Source organism: Channa argus, chromosome 7, assembly GCF_033026475.1.
Source record: "Channa argus isolate prfri chromosome 7, Channa argus male v1.0, whole genome shotgun sequence".
NCBI lineage: Eukaryota > Metazoa > Chordata > Actinopteri > Anabantiformes > Channidae > Channa > Channa argus.
In genome coordinates, this window is record NC_090203.1 from 11,061,404 (window position 1) to 11,080,393 (window position 18,990).

Below are 18,990 nucleotides of genomic sequence, written 5' to 3' on the forward strand. Positions count from 1 at the left end.
CAAAATGACGCGTTTCCGCCGCAGTAGCAGAGTATATAGACTCCATTTCCCAGAATGCTGTGCGGAAGTGCTTATGTTTTTATTCTGCGACCAACTGCGGACTAGCGTCTTGAGGAGTAAAATCTATTAGAACGAGCTGTTAAATCTTCATAAAGCTAAGGTTTAATTCTTTAATAGCCATTTTCCTGCTCTACAGGAGGTTTAACCTTCGAGGTAAGTTAAAGGGCTTGAAAGCATTTAGTTAGTGACACAGCTGCGTACAAACAACGGTTGCTAACGCTAGCAAACGTTAGTTAGCTAACGTTAGACTGTTAATGTGATAGACTGTAACAGAAACAACATGGAATTATCTTATTCTCTTCTTTTTTATACAAACAATTTTTAAGCAGACGTGACTTGGTCCCCAGGAATCCCATGAAGATATCTGACATCGGCTATAACTAACAACCATTGCCATTACGTTGCTTGTTATTTGAGTATTATTGGTATTATAGCACATACCCTTCATAGTCTGATCACACTTAAATTCTTATTGGTAGATTTATTGTTCAAATTATATTAAAATGATTTGAAAAAAAATGTTTGGGCTTATCACTGTAACCTTGTGAACCTGTCTTGCAAGTTATAGCCTTATTTGAATGCAGTTCAAACAAAAAGTGTACAGAATGACTACTTAGAGCATACATGTAAAATATTATTTGTTTACATAAAATATGTTTTGTTTTCAGGCTTCCTTGACTTCAGGGTCTTTATTCACTGAAGGATTCATCGTCAGACCATATCTGAGAAGTTTAAGGCTTAAAAGCATGTCATGTTAACATTGACACATTTTCTGATTGCAGATGTCTCTTGCAGATGAGCTCCTCGCTGACCTTGAGGAGGCCGGCAATGAGGGAGAAGATGGCCTTTATCCAGAGGGAGAGGAGGGGGAGAGTGATGAAGAGGCAACCCAGGGCAGGGCAGGGATGGGACTGGAAGACATTCCAGAGGAGATGGAGGTGGATTACAGTAAAGCTGAAAGTGTTACATCCATTGCCAAGCTCCGCAATAGTAGGCAGGTTAGTTATCATTGCACAGCTAAATGTATCAAAAGGGTTTTGACATATCATCCATCCCCACAGATATGAGAGCTTTACATGAGTTGATGTTCTGTAATAATACATCTTTTCAGATTATCCCTCTGTAATGTCGATGTGTGTTCAGTTTTCAGAGATCATGGACAAAATTTCCCGATATAGTGGAAAGCAGCGCAATAACTCAGAAGGTGAATGTAAGCCATTTATGATGCTCTTAAGCAGCTATTTTTTATTGTATGTTGTGTATTAATGTGTTTTACACAGTTACGTTTTAAAGACATTGAATTTGGGTTGAATGTTATTCAAGAACTGGAATTGATTTAGTTAAACTCTGTTCTTTTCTTTTAGTGTCAGGCCCAGTTGAAGCTGACCCAGAATACAGGCTGATTGTAGCAGCCAATAACCTCACAGTCGAGATCGACAATGAGCTCAGTGAGTTCGCTGTTCCCGTTTGGTACGGATACATTCAAAGCGTCAAGGAATTAGTTCTGTTTGGGATAACCTGAGTTGTCTGTGTGTCTCCTGTGTTTTCAGATATCATTCATAAGTTTATCAGGGACAAATATTCCAAGAGGTTTCCAGAGCTTGAATCTTTGGTACCTGATTCTTTCGATTACATCCGTACAGTCAAGGTGAGAGATGTTATTCATATTGTATATAAAAACAAAAAAAAACACTTATTTAAAAATACAAATATGAAGCCCAGAGTTGCTCCACTTTTGACTATTTGTGTGTTTAGTTTGACTTGCAGTTTTAAACCAATTTTTATCTGTTATTTTTTTGATGTTGTTTGAACATTGTATGACTGTAACTTTATTTGTTAATAAGGAACTGGGGAATAATCTGGAGAAATGCAAGAACAATGAAACTCTGCAGCAAATCCTTACCAACGCCACCATTATGGTTGTGAGCGTCACAGCCTCGACCACACAAGGGTGAGTCCACAGAAATTTATAATTAAGTGAAATTACGTCAGCCCCCAGAATAGAGTCCTCACTGTCTCCTCAATATTTCTGATGATTATGGAATTCTCTCGATTGTGAAAGTTCTTTTTTTTTTTTTTATTTCATTCATTTTTTTAAAAGGTCACTGCTAACTGAGGATGAGCTGAAGCAACTGCAGGAGGCATGTGACATGGCCCTGGAGCTAAACCAGTCTAAACACAGGATATATGAATATGTAGAGTCCAGAATGTCGTTCATTGCCCCAAATCTGTCGATCATAGTTGGCGCATCAACAGCTGCAAAGATCATGGGTAAGAGATGAGCAGTGATGAGTTTCTGTGAACAGTTTCTGGTAGAACTCAACAGATTTACTTTTAATGCACTCACTAAGGTCACATATTAAGATGGTCTTTGCAATTAAAATATACTTTGTCATCACTGTAACCTCTCTTGCTTTCTCTGATTCCTGTTCAGGTATTGCTGGTGGCCTCACTAACCTCGCAAAGATGCCGGCTTGTAACCTGATGCTGCTGGGAGCTCAGAGGAGAACCCTGTCCGGTTTCAGCAGCACCTCCCTTCTGCCCCACACGGGCTTCATCTACCACTGTGATGTTGTGCAGTCACTACCACCTGTCAGTAAATATATGTACATAAACAATATCCAGCTCTGCATTGCAGTGTTTCTGTTAGGTAACAGCTGGTCTACATGTGTGTTTTCAGGACCTCAGGAGGAAAGCAGCGCGTCTGGTGGCTGCAAAATGTACTCTGGCTGCTCGAGTGGACAGTTTCCATGAGAGATCAGATGGCAAGGTGACAAACTAAATCCAGAATAGAAAAACTAATTTATATATTTTAATATACACTGGGATCTAAAATCCTCAAACCACATAAAAAATCTGTTTAAGGTAAACTTTTAAAAAAGTCTAATGAATTTCAAGCGCAAGGAATCCGATTCAAACATTTGTGGCACTGACCGTGTAAAGTATGCACTCAGATGATAGCGACTGACTTGCTTATTCCAGTAAATCATCGGCTGCCTTTATTCACCTGTTATAATTATGCCTGTGCCTAAGCTATTTAGCAGAATGTAGCTTTGTAAGCATTGTGACAGTTGAAAACATGGCATCAGAAGCCTGTTTCTTATTGATTTTACATGTCACAATATCTGTCTGATAAGATTTTTGGACCCTCACAGTTCTCATGCCTATTTTAAAAAATTGAAGACTAACACACCATCAAAGTAAAGCCTTAAAATTTTCTAATTAGTTTGCACTTCTGATGGAAACATTTTTAAAAATATTTTTTAAACACTGTTCAAAACTCCTAATACAATTCTGGGCTCTGCAACCTTTTTGTCATTTTTACAGGTTGGCTATGATCTAAAAGAAGAGATAGAGAGGAAGTTTGATAAATGGCAGGAACCTCCACCAGTGAAGCAGGTTAAACCACTGCCAGCCCCACTGGATGGACAGAGAAAGAAGAGAGGAGGACGGAGGTACAGAACATGTCAGCTGTTGGATAGACTGATACTAAGACATATGGAGTGCAGTATAGGAATGTTTGAGCCAAAAAGTATTCATTTTTATCTCTTTTAAATGCAAAGGACAGGTGACAAATCAAACCAAAATGTACCTGTTAAATAAATTATTCAATTAAATAATAATAATAATTCTCTCTCTGTATGTCTGTATGTGTGTATATATGTATATGTGTGTACACACACACACACGTGTATACAGCATAACCAACTTTTCCTGCTTTTATCTCATCCTGAAGGTATCGAAAGATGAAGGAACGTCTTGGACTGACTGAGATCCGGAAACATGCCAATAGGATGACCTTTGCAGAGGTCAGTGTGTATTTTATCTGCTCCTATTTAATTTTCATGTGTGTAGAGTATTTTTACTATTGTCTAATATCACATCTCATACCGAAGAAAAATGCTTTTGATAAAGACACGTACATAGTACAGAAACTACACATCAGATCTAGAGAAAACGCATTTTCATTTTGTTAGTCCTTGTTTTTCTCCAGCACTCTGAAAGAACTGAATAATTTATCTTTAGGATGTGAATGTACATTATTTTTCTAGTCTGTGACAGAAAATCCACAAATCCAGAAATATCCTGTAGCTTTTTTAGCAATACCAGATCATGTTCAAGTGTTTCTGAGCTGCTTACTGCACTTTAGGGATGGGAAACTTAATTTAAGCTAGTTTCTATCACTAACAGCACCTTTAACACCTAAAGAAATCCCACATGTAACACTATTGTCTAATGGGCAAAGAAGCATCAGTAGTGAGGTTTTGAGCTGACTCTTTAATGTGGTGTTGCAGATTGAAGACGATGCATATCAGGAGGATCTGGGCTTCAGTCTGGGTCAGCTGGGGAAGAGTGGCAGCGGGCGTGTCAGGCAGGCTCAGGTTAATGATGCCACCAAAGCCAGAATCTCCAAATCCCTCCAGGTAAACACGGCCATGATAACCTTCATCACTGGGACTGCTGATGTATTATTCTTATTACTTTTCTAATGTTTAACACTTCTGTTAAACAGAGGACACTGCAGAAGCAGAGCATGACATATGGAGGAAAGTCGACAGTCAGAGATCGTTCCTCAGGAACCAGCTCTAGTGTAGCGTTTACTCCTCTGCAGGTAAAAAGAAAACATTCTCGTTTACTGAATATCCTCAGAGCACTGTGCAGGTTTATTTAGGCAGACAACTGTTCTGCTCTTGTCTGCAGGGGCTGGAGATTGTGAACCCACAGGCTGCAGAGAAGAAGGTAGCTGAGGCCAACCAGAAATATTTTTCTAACATGGCAGAGTTCCTCAAAGTCAAGAAGGAAACTAAGATGTAAACACACCATCATCCTTCACATGGACATTTGAAGACAGCACATCAGAGTGACAGTTGCTTAAAATTTTTATCAGTCATCTACCTGAAGCTTATCACCTAAGAGCTTCAGGTTCATACTACCTACTATGAATATCAAATTCATATTCCTTTTGGGAATGACAGGACTTTACACACACTGTCTTTTAATTTCTTAAAAGTATTTATTGAAATTGTACAGTCCTGTTATAACCCTGTTTTATAACATCTCCCATGCAGAACTGTGATGAGGAAAAAATGTAAATACTTCATAAAAGTCTCAACTAGACATATTTTTGTACCGTGGCAGAGTTCCTCAAAGTCAAGAAGGAAACTAAGATGTAAACACACAGACATCACACACAGACATCACACACCATCATCCTTCACATGGACATTTGAAGGCAGCACATCAGAGTGACTGTATATTTTGACATTGTTTCATTCTGTATTTTATTTTTACTTTTGCTTTAATAAAATGTGAACATTTAATTTTGCATACATGAAGTTTGTTTCAGCTGTTTACATAATGCTCATCATCTCCTAAGAGGTTCAAGTTCAGACTACCTTTTATTTATGAGAACAATTCTGAGCCAATTGTCTAAATTTATAATACATATGACTTTATATTCCTTTTGTGAATGGCAGGACTTTACACAGTCTTTTAATTTCAATAGATTTATTGAAATTGTAAAAATCCTGTTATAACGCTGTTTTATGACATCTCCCAAGCAGAACTGTGATGAGGAAAAAACAAAAAAGTAAATACTTTACTTAATTTAGCAATTTCTTGATGGACCTGCCCTTTCTTTAAACCTTAAAAGCCCAAAAATAGAATCTATAAAAGGCATGTCTGTCATGACTTTGCTGCATTTGCCTTTTTTCAAATCATTTTCCAAACAAAAGCCTGAAACATTTTTAAAATGCAGTAAATCAGTTTTTATGGTTGCTTAAATGGAAAAAAAATTATTATATAACACTTTCCCTCTCAAACTGCCAATAAAAGGTGGGATCTTCACCACATCAGACCCAGAACGGATGAAATGGTATTGTTCTTGTAGCACATGAACTAGACTTTTCTCACTGGACCCACAAGTTAAAAGTTACTTGTACAGGTAGAGAGAGTCTTGTTCAAATGGAGAAAAGAAAAGAAACATTTCCATTGCACATCACAATCTCTATCCACAGTTTGGAGTTCAGTCTCAGAATGTCAACAGCAGCACATTTTTTTTTCTCTGTCCTTCTGTGTTCTCATTGCTCCATCTGTCACTGAAAGTCTCTGTCTTCAAGGTACCTGTACTCAAAAGCAAACCCCTCATTTTTCTGGCCCCATTTCTACTCAATGTAAATGTAAGTGCCCTAGAGAGTAAACAGCAGAGTAACAGCCAACACCAAAGTGCAAGTCAATACACAAGTCCACATACTAGCTAAAATGTTGGATATCCGCACCTGTTCAAACTCGTCAGTGATCATCTTGGGCTCCTCGTGTCTCTGGAACCACATCATGTACTTTGTGTGAAATCTCCATGACTTTTTCTTCAGGACCTTGGCAGACAGATATTGAGCCTTGGTACCCTGAGGAAGGCACATCAAAAACCCTTGAGCTTTAAAGCAAGACTTGTAGGGCTGATGAGAGAAACATATTTGACGACAGTATAGAAATATAAAATATGTGAGGTGCGTGTTATTTCCAGGTAGTAGAAAATTAAAAGTTTCTGTGGACAGTCTCTGGAAGTACTGCCTTAAGGACACATGTACAGCTGGTTACAAGTTCACAATACAAAATGAACAAAGATCCCCTTAGTGTATTTACATACATCCAAAAAATTCTAGTTAGAAATGCACACTAGCATTTGCCTAGCTAAACCTCCATATCCTTAAATGAATCCATAACAAGGGATAATACTGACTGAACTGTCACTTTAGGCTGATGGTGGTCAAGTAATGCGGTGGGGGTATTTTCTTGGGACACTTTGGGGCCCTTACGACGAACCGAGCATCGTCTAAGACTACCTGAGTATCGTTGCTGAGCACCTCCATTCTTTTATGGCCACCCATGTGTACCAATCTTGAAGGCTACTTCCACAAACAAAACTAAATTAATCTCAAAGTGGTTTCTTAAACATGACAATGTTTACTGTACTGAAATGGCCTCCACAATCACCGGGTATCAATCCAAAAGAGCACCTTTGGGATGTAGTGAAACAGGAGATTTGCATCATGGATGTGCAGTAAACAAATCTGCAGCAACTGCATAATGCGGTCATGTCAGGACGGACCTAAAGAGTGAATGGAATGTTTCCAGCACATTGTTGAACCAGTGCCATACAGTGGCAAGAAAAAGTATGTAAACCTTTTGGCATTTCATAGTTTTCTGCATTAATTTGTCATAAAATGTGATTATCTAAGTCAAGAGTATTGACAAATATAATGTGCCTTAAAAAAATTAAAAGTCTGATCAGCCTACAGTTAGTCAAACTAAAGGAATGATGACCTTGAACGCACTGTTAGATTGTGACATGAAGAGATTTCGACATTACAGGAGCTGTAATGAAAATGACATAGAGCCAACTAACAACTTATGGGATAAAAGCTCCTACGCAACAAGTTTTAGTGACAGGCCAAGCGATTATGAACCTTTCTATGCTCAGGCATAAAGATCATTACTTTCAGTGATAAAGACTGACCTACCATGACAACACTTCATGAACCATGGCAGAAACTCAAACTAGAGACTTTAACTTGCCAAGAGAAATATAGGCAGATTGTCACAAGATGGCGCACAAAACCAAAAATTCAACAGAGTGTGCTGGCACCTTTACATTCTCTCATGTAAGTCTGAGTCAGCATAAAAGATACTTTTCCTATTCATACCCTTTCCTTCTCATATCTAAAGGAAGCAGAGTAGTAGGCAGGGATGGACCGGTGTAGTTGGAAGCAATAACTAAAAAATAAAAAACAACAAAATGTAACATTTAGCAATTATAGACCAAGAAAGAAACATATTTGTAAATATTTTATATGTAAAAAAAACATTCATGCAAATATGCAACTTTTACTTTTATTTCAAATTGAAATGATTAATCTTAACTGGAAGAAATAATTTGCCCACAGACATAGTGAAGTTCACTCTGGATTTAAAATATGACTAGGAGCACGCACAGCGTGCTGAGAGAGAAAATTACAAAATGAAAGCATTTTATGAGGCCATAGGCTGCGATTAATCTCACACCCAAACTAAAGAACATGTGCACAGTAAACACCAACACCTGTTCTTATGCATTGAGAAAAACTTTGACGGTCAATTTTTGGCAATTTTGCCACAGGGTCCCCATACCAGCCCAGTGATGTCCGTATCTGCCATGAGAAAAAGGAAATAAACCATTAGTTTTTTCCTCTCTGAAAGCAAACAACTAACAGTTAGTGTTTTAAACTGTTTCTCTTCTTTAAAATGACACTATCCAACAGTGGGTTCAAGCAGAGTTTCCAGATTGTGGCTAGGAAAAGTTTAAAAGCAGATAGGGCTAAAATACGACTAATACATTTAATCTGTAACACAAACAGGGGCTATTAAACATATACAAATCAGTACCGTCCACAGTAAATCAAAAATCGGGTGACACAACACAAACTAGCAGGTCTCACTATAGTTTTACTTGCAACAAACCCAGGATACGAAAATAAAGCTATTATTTACAGGTAAGTTAAACAAAACGTAGCAGGTTTCACTCCAACTAATGCCAGTCTCAACACAAAAAAATGACAAGTGAGACTTTTGGACATCGTAATATTCCCAGAGTTAATTTACTTCTGCCAACTGTAGCTAAGATATATTTGAATGGTTGTATTAGCGTACAGACAGAGAAGGAAACCAGCCAGTCTAGACGTCTAAACGACATTCAGACAACCAGTCCAAAATGTATTTAAAGACACATTTAACCTTAACTCTGAACGCTACTCTGATTACTTCCACTGGTTAAGGTTAGTGACCATTTCCTAAATCTACCTCCAATGGTAAAAACAGCAGATGTCAACGTTTGGAGAACACAGAACAGAGAAAAACAAACAAGGAGAATAACGTACATTTTAGACTTACGTTAACAACAAAAGTCATAATAGTCTTCAATAAGGACTAAATCTCCCTCAACAAATTAACGGTTACTCCAATAGCTACTAGCGTGAAAACAAACCAGTGTTATTGGTGTCCTTAAAACTTCCGGATTAACGCGTCATTCGACTGCTGGGTTTTAATAAGTCCACAATGCAGTCGCCCCACCCCACACGGTTAATCTTATTAGTTAAATGAGGTGTCGATCATTGTATTACTTTGACCCTGTGTAACACGTCCATGCAATTAATAATAGTTAAGCTGTTCAAATAACTATTAATTAGAAGGGGTAAAAAATCTCAAATTATATTTATTCAAATTTTGTACTTAAGTACACATTAAGGTTAGTTAAGTATTTGTATATTTCCAAAGAAACATATGAACCCCTTGTTAAATGTAATAGTGTAAATGAACAGTTAATACTATTAGTTTATTACCTGATTAGGTGACAGACAGAAATGTGTCAACTCTTTTGCTATTCATAGTTTTTCCGAAAATATTAAATGTTTCAATTTTTCCAGCTTGTCAAATAAGTCAATATTATTATTTTCCTTGACCACAGGGTCAGTGGTTCGATCCCAAGTCCTGGCTATATGTCGAAGTGTCTCTGGGCTGCCCATTCCCATTTTAATTCCTTGCAACAATGAAGTGCTAATGAGACATGTTTGAGGAGCACTGGGGGCCTCGTCCTGCTTAACACTGTCTGCGACTCTTCATCCCATCGTCGGCGGGCTGATCAGAAAGCCACCTGAATGAGATCGGGAACGGGGCCTGTAAACAGGTTCAGTCTGTCAGGGGAGCTGGCATGCTCCGCTCCCCGCCATCTGTGCGGCTATCAGGCTAGACGTTTTTTTTCTCCTTACCACCTGAGTGGAGGTGGGAGGAGGCTGTGGAGGCCGTGTCCTTTCCTGAGAGTACGGAATTTTCTGCCACAGACCTTTCGGAGCCGGCGCTCTCGGTGGAGCCTGGATTGCCTGAGGCTTAAGCTGCCTGGGGATTCTGAAGTGGTCGTGCCGCAGCCCTAGGACGCAGGGACAGATTTTCTCGGCAGACACAGCTTCAGAACTTGGTCATCCCATTTTTTCTCTTCACATCTCCTCTGCATTGATGTGACAGCACCCCCAAAAAATGCCCTTAGGTGTAATGGGGGTGTCAAGGAGATCTTCCTTTTCTCGAGAGAGTGGTGAGATTTAACCATCTAACCAACTCCTGGCAAGACCATCGGTCTGCATGGCTCTTCCCACAGAATGGATCGCCACATGGAGACGGAGACAGTGGTCAGTGAAGACACGCACCTCCTCCCATAAACCAGACTCAGGCAAAGCAGTCATATCCTGTTCCAGCTCGGCTTGGTATGCCATCAGAATAGAGGAAGCATTTAGTGCCCGGGCCTTCACCGCAGCCGCCTTGTAGGACTTCACCGGCAGGTTAGACTGTAAGTGTTCCAATCTGGACGGGTGGGAGGCCCCCGCTGATGGCAGGGAGGTTTTCGGGTGGAGATGAGACTCCACCGCGGCTTCTACTGTATTGTGTTACAGAGACCGTGCTTTTCCATTTCCTGAAATTCTGGTGGTACAAGTAACTTGTGGGTCCAGTGAGAAAAAGAATCAAAGATCAGAATTGTTCTCATAAATAAAAGGTAGTCTGAACTTTAACCTCTTAGGAGATGATGAGCATTATGTAAATAACTGAAACAAACTTCATGGAAAATTAGATGTTCATATTTTATTAAAGCAAAAGTAAAAATAAAATACAGAATGAAACAATGTCAAAATATACAGTCACTCTGATGTGCTGCCTTCAAATGTCCATGTGCAGGATGATGGTGTGTGATGTCTGTGGGTTTACATCTTAGTTTCCTTCTTGACTTTGAGGAACTCTGCCATGTTAGAAAAATATTTCTGGTTGGCCTCAGCTACCTTCTTCTCTGCAGCCTGTGGGTTCACAATCTCCAGCCCCTGCAGACAAGAGCAGAACAGTTGTCTGCCTAAATAAACCTGCACAGTGCTCTGAGGATATTCAGTAAACGAGAATGTTTTCTTTTTACCTGCAGAGGAGTAAACGCTACACTAGAGCTGGTTCCTGAGGAACGATCTCTGACTGTCGACTTTCCTCCATATGTCATGCTCTGCTTCTGCAGTGTCCTCTGTTTAACAGAAGTGTTAAACATTAGAAAAGTAATAAGAATAATACATCAGCAGTCCCAGTGATGAAGGTTATCATGGCCGTGTTTACCTGGAGGGATTTGGAGATTCTGGCTTTGGTGGCATCATTAACCTGAGCCTGCCTGACACGCCCGCTGCCACTCTTCCCCAGCTGACCCAGACTGAAGCCCAGATCCTCCTGATATGCATCGTCTTCAATCTGCAACACCACATTAAAGAGTCAGCTCAAAACCTCACTACTGATGCTTCTTTGCCCATTAGACAATAGTGTTACATGTGGGATTTCTTTAGGTGTTAAAGGTGCTGTTAGTGATAGAAACTAGCTTAAATTAAGTTTCCCATCCCTAAAGTGCAGTAAGCAGCTCAGAAACACTTGAACATGATCTGGTATTGCTAAAAAAGCTACAGGATATTTCTGGATTTGTGGATTTTCTGTCACAGACTAGAAAAATAATGTACATTCACATCCTAAAGATAAATTATTCAGTTCTTTCAGAGTGCTGGAGAAAAACAAGGACTAACAAAATGAAAATGCGTTTTCTCTAGATCTGATGTGTAGTTTCTGTACTATGTACGTGTCTTTATCAAAAGCATTTTTCTTCGGTATGAGATGTGATATTAGACAATAGTAAAAATACTCTACACACATGAAAATTAAATAGGAGCAGATAAAATACACACTGACCTCTGCAAAGGTCATCCTATTGGCATGTTTCCGGATCTCAGTCAGTCCAAGACGTTCCTTCATCTTTCGATACCTTCAGGAGGAGATAAAAGCAGGAAAAGTTGGTTATGCTGTATACACGTGTGTGTGTGTGTACACACATATACATATATACACACATACAGACATACAGAGAGAGAATTATTATTATTATTTAATTGAATAATTTATTTAACAGGTACATTTTGGTTTGATTTGTCACCTGTCCTTTGCATTTAAAAGAGATAAAAATGAATACTTTTTGGCTCAAACATTCCTATACTGCACTCCATATGTCTTAGTATCAGTCTATCCAACAGCTGACATGTTCTGTACCTCCGTCCTCCTCTCTTCTTTCTCTGTCCATCCAGTGGGGCTGGCAGTGGTTTAACCTGCTTCACTGGTGGAGGTTCCTGCCATTTATCAAACTTCCTCTCTATCTCTTCTTTTAGATCATAGCCAACCTGTAAAAATGACAAAAAGGTTGCAGAGCCCAGAATTGTATTAGGAGTTTTGAACAGTGTTTAAAAAATATTTTTAAAAATGTTTCCATCAGAAGTGCAAACTAATTAGAAAATTTTAAGGCTTTACTTTGATGGTGTGTTAGTCTTCAATTTTTTAAAATAGGCATGAGAACTGTGAGGGTCCAAAAATCTTATCAGACAGATATTGTGACATGTAAAATCAATAAGAAACAGGCTTCTGATGCCATGTTTTCAACTGTCACAATGCTTACAAAGCTACATTCTGCTAAATAGCTTAGGCACAGGCATAATTATAACAGGTGAATAAAGGCAGCCGATGATTTACTGGAATAAGCAAGTCAGTCGCTATCATCTGAGTGCATACTTTACACGGTCAGTGCCACAAATGTTTGAATCGGATTCCTTGCGCTTGAAATTCATAAGACTTTTTTAAAAGTTTACCTTAAACAGATTTTTTATGTGGTTTGAGGATTTTAGATCCCAGTGTATATTAAAATATATAAATTAGTTTTTCTATTCTGGATTTAGTTTGTCACCTTGCCATCTGATCTCTCATGGAAACTGTCCACTCGAGCAGCCAGAGTACATTTTGCAGCCACCAGACGCGCTGCTTTCCTCCTGAGGTCCTGAAAACACACATGTAGACCAGCTGTTACCTAACAGAAACACTGCAATGCAGAGCTGGATATTGTTTATGTACATATATTTACTGACAGGTGGTAGTGACTGCACAACATCACAGTGGTAGATGAAGCCCGTGTGGGGCAGAAGGGAGGTGCTGCTGAAACCGGACAGGGTTCTCCTCTGAGCTCCCAGCAGCATCAGGTTACAAGCCGGCATCTTTGCGAGGTTAGTGAGGCCACCAGCAATACCTGAACAGGAATCAGAGAAAGCAAGAGAGGTTACAGTGATGACAAAGTATATTTTAATTGCAAAGACCATCTTAATATGTGACCTTAGTGAGTGCATTAAAAGTAAATCTGTTGAGTTCTACCAGAAACTGTTCACAGAAACTCATCACTGCTCATCTCTTACCCATGATCTTTGCAGCTGTTGATGCGCCAACTATGATCGACAGATTTGGGGCAATGAACGACATTCTGGACTCTACATATTCATATATCCTGTGTTTAGACTGGTTTAGCTCCAGGGCCATGTCACATGCCTCCTGCAGTTGCTTCAGCTCATCCTCAGTTAGCAGTGACCTTTTAAAAAAATGAATGAAATAAAAAAAAAGAGCTTTCACAATCGAGAGAATTCCATAACCATCAGAAATATTGAGGAGACAGTGAGGACTCTATTCTGGGGGCTGACGTAATTTCACTTAATTATAAATTTCTGTGGACTCACCCTTGTGTGGTCGAGGCTGTGACGCTCACAACCATAATGGTGGCGTTGGTAAGGATTTGCTGCAGAGTTTCATTGTTCTTGCATTTCTCCAGATTATTCCCCAGTTCCTTATTAACAAATAAAGTTACAGTCATACAATGTTCAAACAACATCAAAAAAATAACAGATAAAAATTGGTTTAAAACTGCAAGTCAAACTAAACACACAAATAGTCAAAAGTGGAGCAACTCTGGGCTTCATATTTTTATTTTTAAATAAGTGGTTTTTTTTTTTGTTTTTATATACAATATGAATAACATCTCTCACCTTGACTGTACGGATGTAATCGAAAGAATCAGGTACCAAAGATTCAAGCTCTGGAAACCTCTTGGAATATTTGTCCCTGATAAACTTATGAATGATATCTGAAAACACAGGAGACACACAGACAACTCAGGTTATCTCAAACAGAACTAATTCCTTGACGCTTTGAATGTATCCGTACCAAACGGGAACAGCGAACTCACTGAGCTCATTGTCGATCTCGACTGTGAGGTTATTGGCTGCTACAATCAGCCTGTATTCTGGGTCAGCTTCAACTGGGCCTGACACTAAAAGAAAAGAACAGAGTTTAACTAAATCAATTCCAGTTCTTGAATAACATTCAACCCAAATTCAATGTCTTTAAAACGTAACTGTGTAAAACACATTAATACACAACATACAATAAAAAATAGCTGCTTAAGAGCATCATAAATGGCTTACATTCACCTTCTGAGTTATTGCGCTGCTTTCCACTATATCGGGAAATTTTGTCCATGATCTCTGAAAACTGAACACACATCGACATTACAGAGGAATAATCTGAAAAGATGTATTATTACAGAACATCAACTCATGTAAAGCTTTCATATCTGTGGGGATAGATGATATGTCAAAACCCTTTTGGTACATTTAGCTGTGCAATGATAACTAACCTGCCTACTATTGCGGAGCTTGGCAATGGATGTAACACTTTCAGCTTTACTGTAATCCACCTCCATCTCCTCTGGAATGTCTTCCAGTCCCATCCCTGCCCTGCCCTGGGTTGCCTCTTCATCACTCTCCCCCTCCTCTCCCTCTGGATAAAGGCCATCTTCTCCCTCATTGCCGGCCTCCTCAAGGTCAGCGAGGAGCTCATCTGCAAGAGACATCTGCAATCAGAAAATGTGTCAATGTTAACATGACATGCTTTTAAGCCTTAAACTTCTCAGATATGTTCTGACGATGAATCCTTCAGTGAATAAAGACCCTGAAGTCAAGGAAGCCTGAAAACAAAACATATTTTATGTAAACAAATAATATTTTACATGTATGCTCTAAGTAGTCATTCTGTACACTTTTTGTTTGAACTGCATTCAAATAAGGCTATAACCTGCAAGACAGGTTCACAAGGTTACAGTGATAAGCCCAAACATTTTTTCTTCAAATCATTTTAATATAATTTGAACAATAAATCTACCAATAAGAATTTAAGTGTGATCAGACTATGAAGGGTATGTGCTATAATACCAATAATACTCAAATAACAAGCAACGTAATGGCAATGGTTGTTAGTTATAGCCGATGTCAGATATCTTCATGGGATTCCTGGGGACCAAGTCACGTCTGCTTAAAAATGGTTTGTATAAAAAAGAAGAGAATAAGATAATTCCATGTTGTTTCTGTTACAGTCTGTCACATTAACAGACTAATGTTAGCTAACTAACGTTTGCTAGCGTTAGCAACCGTTGTTTGTAAGCAGCTGTGTCACTAACTAAATGCTTTCAAGCCCTTTAACTTACCTCGAAGGTTAAACCTCCTGTAGAGCAGGAAAATGGCTATTAAAGAATTAAACCTTAGCTTTATGAAGATTTAACAGCTCGTTCTAATAGATTTTACTCCTCAAGACGCTAGTTCGCAGTTGGTCGCAGAACAAAAACATAAGCACTTCCGCACAGCATTCTGGGAAATGGAGTCTATATACTCTGCTACTGCGGCGGAAACGCGTCATTTTGCGTTTATATGCAGCGGGTTACGAACGAAAAACGATATTTTATTTATATGAAACAGTTCAATAAGAGGTTCAAATTTTGTAGTTTTTATTTCCCCTTATTTATACATGATCCCTTGAAAACCATTGTTTAAACAATACAGGTTTTAAACCAACATTTAAACAGACTAAACAAATAGACTAGACTGCATGATGGACTGTTGCAGTAGAAAATGGAATAAATTAACAGACACACAAACAAACGGAGTTATTTACTAATGAAGAGCGTTGATTTTTTTTTCATGCTAAGCTACATTAACTGTTAATAAATAAAGTAAAAGAATGACATGAAAGATAAAAATTCATTACATTGGAAAATAATGAAGCATTACAGGACATAGTTCCAAACAGATGGTATATATTAACAAGTAAAATTATACAAAATATTTTTTAGCCATTAAGACGTTTGGGAAAATATTTTGATTTCTTTGTTATGAAGATCTTACAGAAGATATAACCTATATGCATTCTGTCCCAAACAAATTATAGCTAAGTTTATATAGGTTAATTGCACAAAAGGAACTAAATAAATTGGTATTAAATAAGAAAATACACAAATAATAAATAAAATATTGCATGAGAACTGGATTTATATAAATAAATAAAACAATATCATAAATAAATATAATAAATAACTTTTCAGAATTAAAAGTATAAAGAAACTGAGCTTGTTCCATTTTTCGTGCAGTCTTAGTACATCTAAAAGTAAACTGTTCTAAAATGATATTGTATATACTTATATTATGGTATGTGTACAAATGTAAATGAGTATTCTCAAATATAGGAGTCAAGCAATTTCTGTTTAAAACTGCTGCCTACAAGATCAACCGACTGCAATGAAAAATGTCTTTACTGAATAGGACTGGGATTCAAGCGTTTACATAGACAGATGAATGACTAAAGAAAGTGCATTCCCCACACACCTGGGGAATAATACAACAGAATGAAGCAGAAAAAGAGAAGGTAAGCTGCTACACAGCAAGACTCCCACTGCATAGCTGTCAGATCTGTTTTAGATTTTACAAAGCTCCAGGCTCCTCTTTCCCTAACATACGATGCTTTTCCAAAGACCTTCATAGCTTTGTAAACAGTGGCAGGAGCACAGCAGCTCCTGTCATACAATGTCCTGTGGCTGGTAAAACCTGGAATGTGTCCAGCTTTTAGACGGGGAATCTTGTTCTCTCAGTTGCCTTTTAGTAAAAAATAGCCTCTGGGTGAATGGCTGGTTGTTGGGGTTAATTCACTGTCCAGTCCAAGAGGTTTAACATCACACCAAGTGGGGGTCATCAGCAGGACTGACAGTGAACCGTGACGATGTTACTGGATTGGCCCCCACAGGTGATCTTGGTTTGACTGATAAATCCTCTTTCTTTTTAGATTTTTTCATTTTGAAGTTTAGCCCTAATAATGAAATACAAATCAAGCAGACTGTGAAGGACAAGGCTTTACTGATCCCTGGGGGAAATGTATGAGTCAAGCAGCAGAGCAAATTTACAGTAAAAATACCTAGGGACAATAAAACTGACTATTGTAGATAGACTGCTAATAATAAAATGTAAGGTTTTGTGTACAGCAAAACATTTTAGCTTTGTATGTGACAGACACTGATGGCAGTGAGGCAACAATGACAAAGTGACAAGTGGTTTCAGGGTAAGTTAATCTGCTGGTGTTTCAGTTATTTTAAGTTACTCGGAGCAGTAATGAAGGTTGTGGAGTCTCATGGGAGCGACCACAAGGCACCTGTTTGGTAACACATTGTTTCCTGTGTAAAACAGACTTCAGCATTATGTACAAGCTGAGTTCTTCCTGTATTTTGAATTTCTACAGAACAACATAAAGCATCAACCTCCCTCTGCTTTTTACTGTAGGTGTGATAGGTGGTCAGAACCAAGGTTTATGGGGATGTAATACGTTTATCCATCCATCCATTAACTAACCACTTATCCTGTTCAAGGTTGTCAGGGCCTGGTGGCTTTGCCAGCTGTCACTGATTGAGAGCCAGGCTACATCCGGAACAGGTGCCCATACTATTTTAGGGCCAACATAAAGATACACATATAGACAACCATTCACATTCACATCCACACCTATGTACAAGGAATTCAGAGTCACCAGTTAACTAAGTGAATCAGGAACCTTCTAGCTGTGAAATTGCAGAAATGGGGAATTCCATCACCTTTTTGCATCAAAGAACCACTTTAGGGGGCAGTTGCTTACGGACCACAGGGTGAGTGCTTCAATCCTCGGGCCTGGCTATATGTCGAAGTGTCCCTGGGCAAGACACTGAACCCCTAACAGCCCATTCCCCCTCCCCAGCGATGCAGTACTGGTCCAAGCCCGGTAGAAATTGGGGAGGGTTGAGTCAGGAAGGGCATTCGGCGTAAAAACTGTGCCAAATCAACATGCAGACAATGATCCACTGTGGTGACCCTGAACTCATGGGATAAGCCGAAAGGAGAGTAGTAGTTGAGAACAACTTTAGCCTTTTATGGCTCCAAAGACAGCAGCAGAAAATCTGATAAACAACCTCTAATGACATAATTTAGGTCAATTGATGTTGAACACTACAAATCTGAAAATTAATAAAGTCAGGTGTGAAGGAAGAGGCTAGTGCCTCAAGCTGTACAGCCAGTCATGTTATACTGTGGGTAGTGTAGGCATTAGGTTTTAACAAGGAAGAAGAATCCACAGAACCCAACACGAACTGCCCTGCTTCTGGTGCACCAGTTTTGATCTTTCTTTAAAAACTGTCCGTCAACATGAATTTTATAGGAGTGCAATGCTAATTTGGTGAACATTTTTAACATAGGACAGCTGCTCCATTGGTTTTTGTTGAGCTTCCTGTTACTGGAGCTACAGTAACACTTCATCAGAATCATATCTCCACTAAATGCTGATGTTCAGATAATGTTTCTACACCAACAGCCTCTACAAATTACAAAAGCTGTCATTTTGTGCGTTTAGGTTTGGGGAACCTGCTCCTAGGACCACTGTGCCCATTACTGACCCGTATAAGGAGTAAGAAATTAATGCTAAACCGAATACAGGACACAGAATAAACTAATAATCTAATAATATGATCAAGCTGAAAAAAGACAGACAGTGTTCAGTTAAAAATAACAACAATTCAAAGGGTAAACAGACCTTGAAGTCAGAACTCTTAAGGCTACAAAAGATCATGACAGCATCTAATTCTACGCCCAAACCTTCATTATTCCTTGAAATGAAATGAATGTACAA

General features: G+C 38.8%; 2 protein-coding genes and 1 long non-coding RNA gene across 6 annotated transcripts; 1 reads left to right on the forward strand and 2 right to left on the reverse strand.

Annotated features, from left to right (window-relative positions):
• The first annotated feature begins 59 nt into the window (after positions 1–59).
• On the forward strand, positions 60–5,386 carry prpf31 (PRP31 pre-mRNA processing factor 31 homolog (yeast)). Of its 2 annotated transcripts, none has more exons than XM_067511756.1 (14): positions 60–213; positions 843–1,058; positions 1,204–1,270; positions 1,425–1,508; positions 1,611–1,708; positions 1,905–2,011; positions 2,162–2,331; positions 2,495–2,652; positions 2,741–2,830; positions 3,388–3,515; positions 3,797–3,869; positions 4,356–4,484; positions 4,574–4,672; positions 4,762–5,386. In XM_067511756.1, the coding sequence occupies exons 2-14, from the start codon at positions 843–845 to the stop codon at positions 4,873–4,875; spliced, it is 1,533 nt and encodes a 510-aa protein (XP_067367857.1). In that variant the 5' UTR covers positions 60–213; the 3' UTR covers positions 4,876–5,386. The 2 variants fall into 2 exon arrangements, with proteins under 2 accessions (XP_067367857.1, XP_067367858.1); XM_067511757.1 differs by having other exon boundaries at positions 1,204–1,264.
• Positions 5,387–5,522: 136 nt separating this feature from the next.
• On the reverse strand, positions 5,523–9,782 carry LOC137131008 (uncharacterized). Of its 2 annotated transcripts, XR_010914933.1 has the most exons (4): positions 8,986–9,782; positions 8,159–8,246; positions 7,764–7,833; positions 5,523–6,464 (listed from the first exon to the last, which is right to left on the reverse strand). It is a non-coding gene; the product is annotated as an uncharacterized lncRNA (long non-coding RNA). The 2 variants fall into 2 exon arrangements; XR_010914934.1 differs by lacking the exon at positions 7,764–7,833 and having other exon boundaries at positions 8,986–9,778.
• Positions 9,783–10,707: 925 nt separating this feature from the next.
• LOC137131010 (U4/U6 small nuclear ribonucleoprotein Prp31) lies at positions 10,708–15,659 on the reverse strand. 2 transcript variants are annotated; one of them, XM_067511765.1, is made up of 14 exons: positions 15,503–15,659; positions 14,657–14,872; positions 14,451–14,511; positions 14,207–14,290; positions 14,007–14,104; positions 13,701–13,807; positions 13,386–13,555; positions 13,065–13,222; positions 12,887–12,976; positions 12,202–12,329; positions 11,848–11,920; positions 11,233–11,361; positions 11,045–11,143; positions 10,708–10,955 (listed from the first exon to the last, which is right to left on the reverse strand). In XM_067511765.1, the coding sequence occupies exons 2-14, from the start codon at positions 14,870–14,872 to the stop codon at positions 10,842–10,844; spliced, it is 1,527 nt and encodes a 508-aa protein (XP_067367866.1). In that variant the 5' UTR covers positions 15,503–15,659; the 3' UTR covers positions 10,708–10,841. The 2 variants fall into 2 exon arrangements, with proteins under 2 accessions (XP_067367866.1, XP_067367865.1); XM_067511764.1 differs by having other exon boundaries at positions 14,445–14,511.
• Between the last annotated feature and the right edge of the window lie 3,331 nt (positions 15,660–18,990).

Bases quoted from the DNA above. Each gene is read 5' to 3' on its own strand.
- LOC137131010 (XM_067511764.1), bottom strand. From the start codon at position 14,872: ATGTCTCTTGCAGATGAGCTCCTCGCTGACCTTGAGGAGGCCGGCAAT. The intron at 13,223-13,385 runs GTAAGAGATGAG...ATTCCTGTTCAG, and splicing joins AACAGCTGCAAAGATCATGG to GTATTGCTGGTGGCCTCACT. The intron at 11,362-11,847 runs GTCAGTGTGTAT...GTGGTGTTGCAG, and splicing joins ATAGGATGACCTTTGCAGAG to ATTGAAGACGATGCATATCA.
- prpf31 (XM_067511756.1), top strand. From the start codon at position 843: ATGTCTCTTGCAGATGAGCTCCTCGCTGACCTTGAGGAGGCCGGCAAT. The intron at 2,653-2,740 runs GTCAGTAAATAT...GTGTGTTTTCAG, and splicing joins TTGTGCAGTCACTACCACCT to GACCTCAGGAGGAAAGCAGC. The intron at 4,485-4,573 runs GTAAACACGGCC...TCTGTTAAACAG, and splicing joins GAATCTCCAAATCCCTCCAG to AGGACACTGCAGAAGCAGAG.